Here is a 17,321-nt window from a genome sequence, read left to right on the forward strand (position 1 = left end):
TAGGTTATGATTTACTTTAAAGGTTCTATTAGTGAGGTAGGAGCGGATTATAAGGAAATATGTTGGGGGTAGGAATTGACGAAGTTTACTAACTTAAAATGCAATTTATTTTTTTTACTACTTCAATATAAAAGTTGTTATACTATTTGTTCGTGAATATGAAAACGTTGATATAGAAATGCACAGTGATGGCTGATAATTTACTTTCGAGTTTGTTTTTTTTGGGCCAGGAAAATTTATCACGAGATAATAATATGACTTACTTTTTGCTAACCTAACAATAGCTCGCTTAGTGCACCTCGCACTGAAATATAGATACGGCTTATCAACGTATTTACGTACCTACGTAGAAATAACAATGATAATTATTTAAAGGGCCAAAAAACTCACGTTCAGTATTATTAAAAGCACATGGATAATTATTAAAAATATTTAATTATTCAAAGTAGCTACAGATAAAGACAGATTTAGGATTTACTAGGTTGCTTTAATATTAATGGGAAGACTGAGTTAGCATGTATCTAGTTGACTTGTTGGCCACACCTGACATAATACATTAAGCACCAAGAGTTTTCTATCAACAAAAATATCCACTTCTGAAAAGTAAAAGTTTATTTGACGAATTAAAATTATTCACATTATTTTAAAATTTAAATTTTCTCCTGTCACATATGCTTTACAAATCAGTATTAAAAAAAAAAAAAAGTTATATACATTATATTCTTCAATTATATTTTTTTAATAATACCATTCCAAAAGTAGTAGATGTATGTATGACGTTTGTAAATTTTTTCGAAACTGCTTCACTGAATTAATTTTCATCAAGGTGGCTTGTTACATCGTTGCTCCAATTCCTTTGATTACTTCATAATCAAGGCTTTGTCTTTAAATATCAATTATAACATCCGAGAAGGTGGTTGGGGGGTGCGGTCAAAATATAACACAAGTATGTTTAAGTTACTTATTTAATCGTGCCTCCACGGTCAACTATCTCTCATGATTACAATTATAATATCATCACGGAAGTACACCAATTAGGCAAAATCTTAATGTCATTTACTATATAATTTATAATTTTCAGTTATAACAAGTTTCATCAGGATTACCGATAAGGATGTATTGGAAATTACAAAGAAATAAAGACGAGACCGGTTCCAAAAAAGAATAAAGGAAATTTTAGTTTCTTTTCAAGTCTTACATTTTTTTTTGTATAAAAAACTATTTTAGTTAAATAATTTTCGGCCTCGCAAGCTGTAATATTTTCTGCACCAACAAGTAGAATTTGTCTTTGTTAAAATCATTTAAAGAGATTTTTTATAATTTCACCAATCAGTTTTCAATTGTATTCAAAGTCAATTTGTAAATTTTTTTATTAATCAAGGATAATTTCATCTGTTTTTCCCACATTTGATTTTATAAAATAAAAAACGAATTTTGTAATTTGCGACTATTTTTGCTAAAAACGCTAGTACTTTGAGTAGACAGAATTTCACTTCATGATTGTTTGAAAGAACTGGCGGCGAATCTCATTTTATCCTGAAACATACCTTTACTTAATTAACATGGATTTAAGCTTATAAAACACGGAAGTTTTTCTAAAAGTGGGGAATCTGGGAAAAATAAAATCGTCAATAATACTGGTTTTAACAAAAACTAATTCAACTTTTTAATATATTCTTTATATTTTATTCTGCTACAATTTAGGATAACCTAACTTATATATTTTCTGATCCATTCATATTTAACGAAAACCATGACGGTTTAAAAATACAAAAGTTAAATTTCCGGGTTTTCGTGAATCATACCGTATAAATCAATAAGTACCTTCCTATATTAATACAAAATTATTTATAAAAAAAAAAATTATAAATTAACAACTTTGTTCTTTTATTTTTGTTTTATTTTATCATTTAATTTTAATATGTTTTTAGTAAAAGGAAACATAATTCAAATATTATATTTCAATATACTCCAGTTCATTTAGCGATATAATCATTTTTCAAAACAAGGAACAAAAAAGAATGGGGAACAAACGGCTGGATATAGATATGAGTAAAATGAATGAAAAAGAAAGAAGAAAGACGATGGACCTTCTTATGCATGAGGAGGTGACACGCGCTGGAACGGTTGTAGTTACAAAATCCAAACTTCAAATTCATTCTACTGAGAAAAATGTTGGGCTTGATATTCCCATCCTGGAATTATTGGACGAAGAAGATAAGGAGAAAATATTACCTGACGAAAGGAGAGAAAGCAAGACGTGGATACTGAGGGAGCCCATTGAGAACGGTAAGTTCATTTCACATAAAGAATATATAATTCAGTTTTTCAGGATAACAAAAAGACTGTCGATATACTTTTCGAATTTCTGAATCATTCAAAACTTTACTACAAACTTTAATAAAATTTTACCAAAAGTTCCAATTTTTCAATAGTTATACATTTAATTTCCGAGATGAAGAAAATAAGGACTACTAAAAATTAATAATATATATTATTACTATTATATGATATAGATTCAATTGCTGGTCCGTTTAGACGTACGATCTTCCTTTACAGCCAATTAACTTTGACTTATCATTTTAACAATTATTTATTTATTTAATTTAAATTTTCATAAGCGTTGCTGAACAAGGCATATATGGCTAAATAAGACAAATATCATACCTACCATATTGTTCTTTAAAACAGTTTTTAATTTGAATACTTCTCTCTCCTCTACAAAAATATTTTCAAATATGCTTTAATATTTATTTATATCAAACATTGATAGTTGAGTGGATATTGGTATAAATGACAGATTTATAGGTTATTATTATAGACTAATAAAAAATAAAAACGGAAAACGTATTATTTCAATATTAAAAGGAACCAAATAAGAACATAGGGTGCAGTACATACGCGTACTTTTTATTTAAGTTATTTTTCACATAATTTTCAATTACGGTAAAAAATCATTTTTTAGTACCTGGCAAGAATACAACAATTTAACAAAATATAACGAAGCCGTTGACATATTATTGCCATTGGAATAGATCGGACCGTCTCGGTTTTTTCCAATTGAAATTTCTGTATCTATTTTTCGTTTTAAATCCCTTATTTCTTCATCAAATTCTTTAATATTTTATTTATTTATTCATTGTTTATTATTGCTGACAATAAGAACTTTGTATTATTTCAAATAAAGAAAATTAATGGCACTTCATGTTGAAGTGATAATTTCTACTAAAAATTGACAAGAGTTGATAATTCAGGTAAGACTATAATGTTTCCAAAGAGGCCAGCAGAATTCATCCATCAACTTCAGCGCCAGCCACTTAAGCTCTTCGTCTTGTCGACTTCTGGCTTGTTGAGCGCGGGGCAACTGGAGCTATCCGGTCTGACGGAGGCGGTCATACGGGCATCCAAGGGACCGCCGTATCCCATCAGCTCGATGCAGAGGTTCCATACGCTCACTACCGGCGACTTCACCGCCAAGGTCGTCGGTACCATTCGTGTTATAGCCATCGGTCCTCGAAACTTGGCCACGGTAAGATCTAATCCAAGTCAAAATAGTTTCGTTGAATTATATATATGTATATATATAATTTAATTTAATTTATATATTTCTTTATTATTATTATTATTTTAATTCATTGAATGCTATCGTTACCATTAACCTTTCTTTTTCCTTCTTCTCTTTTTTCAGTTTTTTTCTTTGGTTTTTATATTTCTGTATATATTGTATGAATGGAAATTTGAACAATACTACTTAATCCACTTAATTTTTGGCTAATTGTATAAATTCTCTTCAATAAAATAATTTTTAAAATATGATTATCTCTTATTAATTGGTTCTGGATTATTTTAGGATACTGCCCATTTTTCAGACTTTCCTTTTATAGTCTATTTAATAATGTAAAAAATTGGAAGTTGTTAAGACGAGACACTAAATATACAGGCTAATAAACAGATAATATATTTAAATATTAATAACAAAAGATTATTGAGCTATTATTCTAAAAAATCATTACAATTTCCACTATTTCTTACTACAATTTTCTGTTTTTATAAAAAATAAATAAATAAACTCACTTCAAAATGACAATAGATTTTACAGATCTTTAAAATGGACAAAGGCTCGAAAGGTCAACTATAGAAGTTTCTTAGAAGTTCATAAGGAAAAATGAGCATAGTGTACAAAAAAATGTTAGATTCAAAACCTACATAATAACTTCTATTTACTCTTAGATACTAATGCTTTATATAAAAAATATTTCAGAAAATTTTTAAATCATGTAATTAATCATAGCTATATTTTAGATAAAATGTGAAGACAATGTTAATGAATCAGAAGTGAGTCGACCACCAAGGAGACCTAAAGCTCCGATTATAGTTCACAGCATGGACAGCCAAGAGGACAAGCCATCCATACTGACAGGTCCTCAAAAATTCACGCTATACGACATTGTTAAGAATATTCGTGAACGAAGGCTGAAGGAAAAGCATAAGCCTCCACCAAAACCAGCTCCTAAGTAAGAAAACATTTTAACCTGGGATAATTAATTTTTATGACTGAAAATCTATTGAATCGATATTTGTGTGTATGTGTGACTGTTGTTACATCTGACATTGATATCACATTTTACTACTGTATTATTTCTAAAGCTAACTTTTGAAACATAATAATGGGTTGAGTCTCTAGTTGCCTGGATCCCGTTTTATTCTGTAGGCTAAATGTATTAGTTCATGAAAACAAGTATCCAAACTTCTATAAGTATTATAAACACTAATGCTTTTTTGCTTCATGATGGAGGCAACTATTAGTCATATTATAACAGCGAAATATAATCAGGGACAAAATTGGAAGCCAGCATTTTACAAGAAAGCAAAATTGTGCCATGGCAAAACTACAAGACTAATATTAGTCTATTTTATATAATATTATGAAACAGGGCATTGATAGCATCATTATTTCTACCCAACATTTGTATATATGAGAATTAAAATATTAAACAGTTACTTATTGAAAGTACACCTAATGTACGTTTTTAACTAGCGAATCGGATGAGAGAGAAGTGCCAGGATCTCTGGAGATCTTCTCTTTCCTTTTTAAGTGGAAGGAAGAGGTCGGTTTGGAGTTCCTCAGGCTGAATGTAAATATAGTAAATAGGAATGATTGTGTTGAAGAGATTATTTTACTTTAAGTTTAATTTTTTTTTAAATTTATTTTATTATTTTTTAATTAGTATAATTATTATTTTTTCTTATTTTGATATCAATGAATTTATATATTTGTAAATATGCTGTGAATGAGCTCTATGATCCCTTTTATCATTGTATATAAATATGGATATAAAATATTGCGCAATAATAAATAAAAACTTCCTTTGACCACGTCCTAGCGTACTTTGGGTCATCACATATACAACTATAGGCTTGGTATATGTATTTAAAACAACCTATTTCTACAAAAATATGTATTTTATTGTTTCATTACAATAAATAAGAAATCAATAAATAATTAGATTTGTATTAATGTATAATCTAGTTATTATTAACGTATAACCTGTTGTTATTAAAAAAATAACCTATTTGTTATTCACTTATAACATGTTGTTTTGAAACGAGGAACACGATACTTAGTTTTTCCAAATAGAACCTTCAAAACATTCCATGTTATAATTAAATAAAAAAAAATATAGAGTAACAAATTATATGCCTATAAGAAAAGATTCGGGTGGAACATGATTTAAAACAAGTTTCACTGTCTTCAACCAGTTAATAAATAAATGGGCAAAACCAAGCTTTATAGCCAAAAACATTATTTACAATTAACTCAAGGTCAATAGCACATAGACAACCACTCTCAAGGTCGTCTCAGAAAACTTGATATTTACACTAATCTATTGCATAAGTTTCAAAAGCCTGAAGGGTGATCCGAAGTACACTTAGATTAAGAGACAACTCACTCCTGTGTGAATGTTTATCTGTATACATATGTGTGTGTGTGTGTGTGTGTGTGTATTTCTTTGTAATCTCATTTCACTCATTTATTTATTTTTTTTTTTTTAGGAGATATTATGTCGATGATCTAGTGTTCAATAGAGCCAAAAATACAGTGAACAGAGCTCCTAAAAAAACATATGTATCCTTGAAAGCAGAAATTGACCGATATTTAGTACTGAATAAAAAGAAAGACAAACCTCTGGGATCCATGGTGGAAGAAGAGAGTGTTAGGAGTAGTATAGACGATGTTGAAGACGAGAGAAGCCTGGGAGATGATGAAGGTGAAGAAGAGTATGAAATGGGGGATGAACGTGAAGAACGATTTGAACCCGAGATCATGACACATCGCGTCGAAGCTGTCTTCCAGAGCCTCATTCAGGTCTACGGTCAGAACTGGGCAAATTATAAACCGCAATCGTCGCCAATTTCATCAACCAGTATGGGAAATGAACGCATGCCTAAGAAAGTAGACGATTCGAAGAGTTCATTTTCTTCGTCGTCCAATTGGCAGCGGTTCGGAAGCAATAATACCGAACAGAAAAAACACTGAATGTCTGATGAAAATATTTTGTACAAGCGCATAGATTTGATCAATTTATCCAAGACGATAAGTAAATTAATTTCCTATCGAGTGATAAGGTACTGTAAGTCCAGCCGCTGTTTTAACTAATTTTTTCTTGTCAATGGTGCACGAAACATCTTTCATAACACAAGTCTAATCCAGACTGTATATTAGAAATTAACATAAGAGTAGAGTAAGTAAATCGTTTGGAATGAAGCAATAAACGATGTGGACCTTATTTGGAAAACCAGGTTTAATAAATATTTTTAATTTCGAAATAAACACTGTGAAGAGATTATTAAGTTTAATTTATTTTCAAAAAATTATTCCACGATTTTTAATTTCATACAAGATAAAAGTCACTGCTCAATTCCATGCAATTTGTTTTGTTCAAATCAGGGGATAAATTCATACATAAATTTTTTATAATATTATTTCGTTGTTTTTATTTCTTGATATAGAAAACTTTATTTAACAAAAAAGTAGGTTTAAAATCTATTTAATTTTTAACCAGGAGCCCTATTCTGAGCACGGCTTCAATTTCTCTCCCACTCCCTCTACTTTTTCCTCTCATCTGTCACTCTCAACATAATACTTATTTAACTTTTAATTTATTATGTATTTACGTTCCCTCCCCAAGTTTTTTAAGTCGTTCTTAAAATTATTAAAACTTTTATAGTAAAGTTTATTATAATAACTGATGAAGATGGAATCCATTTTGATTCACTTGATCAGTGTTGAAAATAACTTATTTTGATGATACAAATTTTATATGCTTAATGTAAGGCTTAATTTTTATTACTTTTTATTTCTTATCACTTAAAAATTATTTTATTGGTTATAGCATAATAAAACACTGATTGAACAAGGAATCAGAGGTAGTAAGTTTTCATGTCGACACAATAACATCACTCCTCCGAGAATGCGATAGGGAAAGCAAGAAGGTAGTGCAATTTGAATCGTATTTGATAAATCGATAGAGATATATAATAATCCGATGTCAAATGTCTACACCAGGGGGTTGGAGAAGAATGAGAATCAATTTACCATTGTGAGGGGTGCCTTTAGAAGTGACTGGAATGATGGATGTGGCCTGTTATGAATGTGCTGTAGCAAGGAGCGATGTACAAGCTCTCGGCTAACTGGTCGATGGAGTTTTCACTTAATGTCAGGATGAAATAAACACGAATCAATACTTTGCCCTCATAAACGAACTGATTCAGGAATCGGGTACCGTTATTCATTTTTTCCTTAGCAAGGGGTGCTACTGTTGGGGTGCTTTATTCGCCCTCTTTTTATTCCTTACCAACCCCAAGAGGGAGAGGAGGTCTTAGGTTTTAATATAATCTGGGTATTTAACAATAAATTCTGTTTTAGGATCGGAGGTGTGGGTACTGAGATTATATGAGGGGGGCTCAGCGATTCCTTACCACCAACGAAAGCAAATTTTTAGGAAGTTGTTCATTTCGCTGCGTAAATATAAAACTAAGGGGTATAAAACAATTCTTCCTCCAAGACAATATTTCGGGAAAGATGTATCTCAGACTAAAAATTTTTAAGACAAGAATAATAAAAATAATTATGAAAGAGTTCTCAGCAGAAGTATGTTCCTTTCCTGTTGTTAGAAAAGAATTTAAAAATGAATTTAATTTTTTCGTTAAAACTTTAAAAAAATTGAAGGAGGAGTGAGAGAAAGAAGTTGATATAAAATTCACATCTCTAATACCAGCTTTATTCACATGCCAATTTTCAATTCTCTATCCAATATCCATATGGCAGACATTCCTGAAACCCCTCAAAATCCCAAACCAAATGCACCCTTCCCCATTCCCGACAGAGTAAATCTATTATTTTGGGGGGGGGGATTAGAACTCACGTAAAATTATATAAACAAAAAACCAAACATAGTTCATAAATGCCTATCGTCACACAGCTTAACGTTTTCTGGTATATAATTTTTGTATTAACGTGAGTATTTCTAACCAAAGAAACACGGTTACGCCGATTACTAGTTTTGGTGAGTTAAATTCTAGCTCAATATAAGTAATGTTTTTCAAAGACTGCTTTACATGCTATAAATAATATTTCAAGGTAATATAAAATATAATAATTTACCATGGGATATAAGGGGCAGGACGGGGAGGCAATATTCGCTATAATCAGTTTTGATATTATGAGACCCTTGAGAATGCGACATATATCAACCAATACTCAACATAACTAAATATTTTCATGGTAAGGCAAGAAAGGTCGTATAAAAGGACAGAAGTTGCAGGTGTTTTCGTGAAAGTTGAAGTGAAAATGTAGTCAATATAAGTAGAATTTTTCAAAGATTCCTCTACGTTAAATGTAAATGTTTTCAGTGTAAGGTAAGACGAGATGTTAATATGGAATATTGGGATGGTTTTATGACATTGTTGATTATTTAAAAGTAGAATTAATGGTATGCTGATAGTTACGTACCTCTTTTCATTCATCCCATTCATTTTACTAGGTGTTTGTCGATTACTATAATATCGATGATTGTTTTTGTCAAATTTCAGTTTTTTAAAATTTTTTAGTTCGATCGTCTGCCGAGGTAAAAAAAAAATCACCCTATGGAATAAACAATTTAGAGAAGGAGGGCTACCTGAAGGATGACACCGACTTGCTCTTAGTCCTATGAATTATAAAAGAGATCTCTCCAACACCATCAGGTCCTCCGCTGCCGGCTGAATTCAGATGTCACCTCTCACGAGCCAAACATCTCCGAAGAACCATTTAAGGATCCAAATTTATAATAACGGAAACCGTGTCGGAACAGTTCTTGTGATTGAAAAAAATAGATCCATAAAATAAAATTAAAAAAATATATATACGATAAGGTAATCGTTAAGAGCCATTTTAAAGAAAATGTGTTTAATCAATGGAATAAAATTTGCACTTTCCTATTAAAACTCTAAATAAATTGATTTTAGCTAAAAAGCTGCTGAAGCGATCTAGGCATACACATGCCCAAAATAAGTCATTTCTGTTTAATACATTTTTCATTTTTGATATAGTCTATAATTACACATAGTCTATTTTGCGATGTCTGGTCAAAAGGATTCAAGGAGTCTTGAAATGTGCATTCACGTTAAAAAATCAGATTCGAAATTGTTTAGGAACGCAATGCTTCTGAATATTAAACACGATATTTCCTAAATTATCGTAATTTATTTCAAAAAATATACTTTTATGTTTAAATTACCCGATGAAGATCGTTCTATGGCATTCCATCATTACGAGACAAGCCTTTGCATTAGGCTGGGTAGACACAGCTGTCAAACGCTGAAGAAACAACAGCTCTATCAGCAACATTAGGAAATGACACTGACGACCTTTGTTAACAGTAAACTAATAACACCTCGGACGATGATTATACATTCGCTGGGTCATTAATATTAGTTATTAAAATTTGATAAAAAGGAAAAGAAAACATTTAAGAATATTATAAAGGATAAAGAAGATAACGTTGAAAATAAATAGCACATTGAAATTATAATCTATATAATAAAACGTGTCTCAAAAATAAAAATGCATATATATTATATTATTAATAGTAATTTCCCATATGCAATAGGGTTGGGTTTAAAAAAATTCGGACTCTTAGTGGTTCATAAAAATTAATTTGTGATTCCTAAAACAATTTTAGTTTTTAGAATAACTCAAAAATTATACATTCCATTGAAGACTATAACAATTCATTTGAAATATAATGACATCCTCTAAAATATAAAAGTAAATTTTTCTAATACGGAAAAATTAAGAAAGATTTGGACTAAGGATGAATGTAAGTTCTGTAAATATTCTTTATATGTTTCCATATAAACCCATTTTGACATATAAAAGAACATAGGACTTATTGAACTCTGTATCTCAAAATCTACAATGCCCATTGAGCTGAAATTATCCTTAGGGGTTATTATTACGTCACAAACGCGCAGTAAGATGGGGTTTCAAAACAAAAAAAATATATTTTAAAACGATGAGGTAGTCGGTGATTATAACCTTTCTCATAACGGTCCCTCTAGTGATAAAAAATAAAAATTGTTACTCCATGGTCAGGATCTTGGAGGAAGGAGTATAAAGGAGGGGTTTGTTAGAAGAAATAGTTAAGCCAAATAGGTTTATGTGCCTTTCAGGGGCGTGGAAGTGCAGTAAGGGAATATTACGAACCAATTACTTGCTGCCTTCTGTTTCAGTTTATATTACATAGCGGACATTCCTGTTACCCTGAACTTAAAAGTTAAACGTAAAAATTTAAACGCTTTTTTGGCTTCCCTTTTGCTTTGAGGGAGAGTAGGGTCACGCACCTCCCATGGTTCGTATAAGTTTGCAAAACTACAATTGTCCCTGTTGTTTTAACGAACACATCATATCGGAAATATTTCAGCAATTATTTTTTTACTATTTTTTAATCAAATTGAACTAAGTTTTGTATCATTGTTATGCACAACTTTGTTGTAGACCTTTGTATATATGGTACATTTTAAGGGTACGGTACTATTTTACTCTTCAAAACCTTACATTAGCTACAAGTGATAGTTTTATTAGTTTTTATGTAATAATAAAATAATATTACTACAAATCAGGTTTTGGGTGATTATTTTTTAATTTTAGGAGATTTTAGTAATAAATGTGATGTCCACTATACACACTTCAGTCTCTTCAGTATACCAAAGACGTAATAACTCTTCTCACAAAATCCATCCAGTATTGGGACAAACCCACACCCTTTCCACCCCTCGCTAAAATTCGTATTTTTCCCCATCTTTTAAGCTCCGGTTTATTTACAAGCGCCCCCTAGCGGCGTTATGAAGATTCGGGGAATATTCAATAGGAGGGTATCCCTGTTGATCCTGGAGGAAGGTATTCCGAGCACGTCGGCAGGGCTTATCTCATTTTAACACTTACAACATCCCTACACTCCGGGCCCCCATTATTTACCGCCCCTGGCAGACAATTTAGACACCCCAACCTCCTCCCAGGTCCAGAACAATTTGGGAACATATGCTACTGAGGTCTCTCTTACCTAGGCTTCTTTTTTATGGGTCTCAGGCAGTCACTTTATTTGCCCAATTTACATACGTACTTGTAAGAGACAAGTGGTGAACGTGAAGGAGTTCCTAAATCCTCGAGATAAAAAATGTCCAATAACGAGGTAAATGTAACTGGACCTTATAATGTTCTTTATTTATAATGATAACAATCATCATAAGGCTTCGTTTTCGATGACTGTGATGTTATCAATTTTAATGCATTATTTTTAGCTCTTGAATACTTATGTGAGCAAATTTTACTCACGTTCTGTGAAGAAATATTTACAATTACCAATTAGGCAACACTAAGGCTCTCTATTTCTAGATATACTATCATTATTCTGTAATGTATCAGCTCTAGAAATATCATGTCGATAGAGCTTGTGAATTTTGAATATATCAGGAGAGAATGACGAATTTTTACACTGTATTAGCAGTAACAATATGAGAATAATATTCACAAAAAAAGGTAATATATCGAAGTTGTTACTTTTTCTTCTATAATATAATGTATAATAATGTGATATCCAATATTTTTACGCGACTAATATTTCTTCTATTCGAATATGTTATGTACAACTTTATTTTCGTAATTCTAACATTTTTCTTCTCTCTAACTAAAGAGGCAATTTTCTAAATTCGAAAATAACAGTTGAGAGTTTGTTATTTCATTCGGTTTATGAAATGTGTAATATTGTAATAGCGAAATCATAAACAGTTTTTAGCTTTATCCCTGCTTTTATTTTCTCTTGATTAATTTTTTTATTAATTTTATTTTTCTAAATTACAAACACATAAACCTCTCTACGCGTTAAAGCGTAATACCTATTTACTCAAGTCATAGCCATTACTACTACATTACTACTACCAACTTTTTTTACCCTTATTCATTTCCATGTACTACTAGCCGTATATAAGTAGCAATATGTGCTTACATAGATTGATGATGTCGATGTACATAGATTAATATATTATTTTGAATAAATGTATTGGAAACAATCGCTCATATTTCACACATTCAAAATAAACTGTGGAGACCACAAATAAAGTGTTTCAGATAGAATTATTATTGGGAACCCACAGAGTTGCCTCCTGAAGCTTATGATGAAACTACAGATTTAGTCTAATATATGAGGATTAATTACTGAAACGAAAGGATCCAAATAACTAAACTTCTAACCATGATGATTTTGAAATATGAAATATTATTAACGTTCGATAAGTACATAAGTACTCTTATGTCACTTGTCAGCACTTGTACCTTTCTTATGAAATTACGTTTTTATAACGAAGTGTATAGAATAGAGGTAAATAGTAGGGTCGCAACAAAGGTATTTCTTGTTCCATCCCGCGGTCAACCAGCATTTGCTCTAAGCAGGGCAAAGGACTGAGCCCTAATGGTAAGGACTGGGACTAAGGAAATTGAAGGCTCTTTCCGGCTTTGAACCCTTCATCCGAAAATACCTCCCTCCAAGAAATAATCGGCTTAATTATAACGCCCCCTTCGATCGGCGCTGCCCCACCTCACGCCTCCTGCTGTACCTGAGGTGAGCCATTTCCTCGACAACTGCCAATTATCCACTTTCGGTCCACTGGCCAGTCGACATATAATTCGATAAGCCTCCTGACCTTTTGCCCTGTTGACAACGACTTCGTCAAGCAGGCCGGAGGCATTGGATCGTAATTAAAAAGGGTGTACGGATACGGAGGATGAGAAACTTAGTGGGTGTGAAAATGAATAAATCCCCCTTGACAATCCCGCTCCTCTATGGTAAAGGCATGGAAAAGGTTCGATGTTCAGATAACACATGGAAAACCGACGATCTTGAATAATAACACCTTAATATAAGAATTGAAGTAGGATCAGATGTAAATAACTTTTCTTTGTATCTTTATTTTACAGTTGCTTCACACTGTACGTATTTTAACATGTGTCTCGTTATTTGTGACATGTAAATGAGTCTGAATATATACGTGGATATACAAGCAAATTAAATTTTGTATATATGCATATTAATTGATTACTTTATAGTATTTTTATTTATATTTTGAATTTATTTAATATTTAATTCATCATAATAATCTATTATATTTTTCTTTCTGATTTTATATTTATTTATATTTTAAATATCGTGTAAACTAAATTATTTTTATTTTGTAGTTTCTGGTTAACTCTGTTTCTTTTAATGGTATATTTCTGTTATTATGAAGGGACCTTGCTCCAGAGTTTTATTTAAATTATGATTGCAGATTTAAAGAAGCAGCTCATTTCTAATTTTTTATATACGTCTTTTGATCATTTTGTATTTTTAATTAGCGATGTCACTTATAAAGTTAGGTTTAATTGCGAAGATAATAGAATATCACGTTAAAATCCAAGATAGCAAAATTGTTTGATGGGCCACTTAGGCTTTAATACGACCATAGGCTATTGCCTATTCCTGTTAAGATAAGATTTCAAGCTCCAAGAATCTAAAGGTATTTACAAATCACAATTTCATCAAGCATACTGGGATGTTTTTTTTTTCGGAACTATCATAATTTAAACAGTTTGGAAACTATACTGGAATCAATGTCGGGTACGAATTTTTGTTTTAAATATGAACAAGAGGATGGTAGCTTAATCAGACATTACTTTATTTCCTACAATTCATGTTTACTTTTTATGTTTTAATAGCTAGTGATACATTTATTCAACGGATGAAAATATAGTTACCAATATCCTTAATCAGTTATCTATTCAGAGTACAACTAGGATCGTTGAAGATATGTTAGAATAGTTCAAATGAATATTTGAAAAAAAAAACAAGATTCTATTTATGAATTCAATCACTGCTATCAAAAAAGTTACATTTTATTTTATTTTATTGTCATAAAGGTTTCCCTTTAGAACGCTGCCTTTTAGTAGCACATGCTGTAGATTGGTGGACAAATGGTTCCTCTAATATGTAAAATTTAAATTACCTGTTAAACAATAATAACGCTTTCACTTCATCTGCCATTAAACAAAAAGTACTGGAAAATCATTGCGTCAGTAATTATTATGCGCAAATCAATGCCCTTTTACGTAGTTTTAAGTAGTACATAAAGATGTAAGTTGTAGTGCTTCCTTCTTTTTACACATAGGTATTTTAAGGGTTGTAGTTAAGTCCACTGTATGTGAAGAATCAATGGCACCCTTACATAAGAAAAATATATTTAATCTGTAATTAGATGTTTTATTTAACTGATATGTCTAACAACACAAGGCATGAGATAGAAAGATGTAAATTATAATATTTGCCAAAGTAAAAATTTATATTTGTCTACAATTTCAAATATTCATCCACTTACGACTTCAATTATACACTGCCTCAGATAAATAATGTAAATTTATCTAAAATTTGTTTGTTTTTTTTAGAGAGCTTCCATCTAATATTAAGAAAATATTGAATTTCATTCCCATTTTCATCGAATCAAAACTCTTCCTTATTATCCATTATTATACCTCAACAAAATTCCTATCCAGTTTCAAAACATCATAAAGAACCAAGGTCACGTTTGATCAGCACTTAACATGGAATAGCCATATTTCCCAAATAACTCGATAAACCATCTCAATCTTTAAACAACTCCTAAAATCCCGTGATTAATTTCCTCAAAGTGCACGCCACCTCCTAGTATCCTCCCTTATTCTCCCACATTTCGACTACGGATGCCTAGTGAATGAAGGATTCATTTTCGGTATTCCTTGGCGTTCACATTACTATACCGAGCAAAACTAGTTCCATCCAAGTATTCTGAGACAATAACTTCTTGGCACATTCATATTTTAGAACCCTAATAACAAGAAAACCTTCCTACACCGTTGACCTCCTTACCCTACGTTTATCCATTCGCCTATTAAACACAAGATCCCAACCTTTCGATCTCTCCCTACCTACAGAACTGCCTCCACTGAAAAACATTTTTTGTCCGAGCTACCCAGAGTTCCTTACCCATACTCATTTGTAAGACTTCCTCCTTACCAAGTGTCCCAGAATAAAAATTGATTTTCATTCATTCAAAAATACACCATAATCACCTTCAAATCACTGATATAGATAGCAGCTCTGCCCTTGAAACATATTAGAGAAATATTCTTGTTGATATTGCCTTAAAATTTTTCAAAATACATAAGAGCAGAAGAGAGAGAAAAAGTTTATTTGTAAAAAACTGTATTGGGTAGCTAAATACTCAGCATACTTACTTGAATTTAGTCAAACAATTTGTTTAAATCTTACAAAATATAGGCATAGTCAAGTAAATAATATATAATAGTAGTATATGATTTTTTTGTTAATCACTTGCCAACTTTTATTTTTTCACTCCTTTTTATACTTTATTTATTAACTCCTTTTCTAATAAAAATATATATGTATGTAATATTTAAAAGTACTGTATTAGTATGTTTTTTATTCCTATATCTGATGGCTATATTTCTTCAAAGCCTTCCATCGCTACAGTGAAACTTTGACAAGATCGAGATAGGCAAAAATTAAGAGAAGATCCTTTGAAAAGTTTTAAATAAAAATTAAAAGATAATGTTAATGAAATTTTCCAATGCAAATAAGGCCATAGCTAGCCGAAAGTTTTCCAATTACCTGGCCTCCTTAAAGGCTTGTGCCTACAAACTTATCAAGGGATCGAATTTTTCATCCTTTGCCATTGAACCATGTTATCATCTCAGAGAGTTCACTATATTTGCCAGAGTACTAGCCGTGTGTGCCTTCCGTGCTCACACAATAATGAGGGGCCTGCCCTATCTCCCTCCAGTCAAATGAGCAATACTAATTTATTCAAGGGTGCTCTTCTCGGGGCTCTGGAGCTCCTCCAGCCGGGGGGAGGGGGGAAAAAATGAATTTCTTAAAGCCCACCCTCGGCCTAACCGGGTTTAGTTAGGCCTAGCTAATTGGTTATACAGGGGCTAACCGGTTAGCGGTGACGTAAATTGACGACGGTAAGGAGGTTAGGGTTCGTGTAGTCAGCTATTTTAAACTCTATTAGCCGCTTGGAAATTAGATAGTCAAAGGCATTTAGCTGACAGCTCTGGATTTTCAAGGGCGTTTCTCCTCCTGAAAATTTGTACAGATGGATCTTGGAGTTGCAACAAAATTAAAATAAATTAGTTGTATGCAGGTTAAGCGATAAATTGGATCTAAAACAATGGCGTTAAAGAAATGATAAATACAATTAAAATAGTTGTTGCAGGTTATTATAAAAGATTTAAAAAATATAAATAATAGATAGACAAAAATAAACATAATAATAAATAATTACATTTAAACTTTATCATATATCTGATGAAGAAAAACATCGTATTAGGTCTCATATTGAAAATGTATGTATTTAATAGTGTAAAGTGTAGACATTAATATATTATCAAAATCAAAACGTTAAAAATAACATGCTTAATAACATTTCTTTATTGATATGTGTAAACAATAGAAATTAAAATATTTATAGCAAAAATTTCATTTAAACGTTTCTAATAATAATTTCCTTTTAAATCATTATAAAAGTAATAAAACCTATATAATAATAAGTGTTAGACGTTAATAACAATTGTTATTAGTTTATCATTATGTTATTTTATTTATTTATTGTTCATATAGATAGTTTGATTATGTTCATCTTGTTTATTCTTTTGTTTGTATATATTTTAAGAGAGTTTTTTTTTATTTTATTTTTTT

The 17,321-nt window shown here is 31.1% G+C and overlaps 2 protein-coding genes across 2 annotated transcripts in view; one reads left to right on the forward strand and one right to left on the reverse strand.

Annotated features, from left to right (window-relative positions):
• The window catches only part of LOC106690348 (uncharacterized), a 10,770-nt gene extending 3,922 nt beyond the window's left edge, over nt 1–6,848 (forward strand). The window contains exons 3-6 of the mRNA XM_014435763.2: nt 2,010–2,289; nt 3,255–3,529; nt 4,303–4,514; nt 6,055–6,848. Coding sequence (XP_014291249.1) covers nt 2,010–2,289; nt 3,255–3,529; nt 4,303–4,514; nt 6,055–6,538 — 1,251 coding nt within the window. The 3' untranslated portion in view covers nt 6,539–6,848. The remainder of the gene's footprint in view (nt 1–2,009; nt 2,290–3,254; nt 3,530–4,302; nt 4,515–6,054) is intronic.
• The window catches only part of LOC106690708 (discoidin domain-containing receptor 2), a 411,939-nt gene that overhangs the window by 26,346 nt on the left and 368,272 nt on the right, over nt 1–17,321 (reverse strand). The window lies entirely within an intron of this gene.

Source organism: Halyomorpha halys, unplaced genomic scaffold, assembly GCF_000696795.3.
Source record: "Halyomorpha halys isolate HHAL.00 unplaced genomic scaffold, Hhal_1.1 Scaffold50.1, whole genome shotgun sequence".
In the NCBI taxonomy this organism is placed as follows: Eukaryota; Metazoa; Arthropoda; class Insecta; order Hemiptera; family Pentatomidae; genus Halyomorpha; species Halyomorpha halys.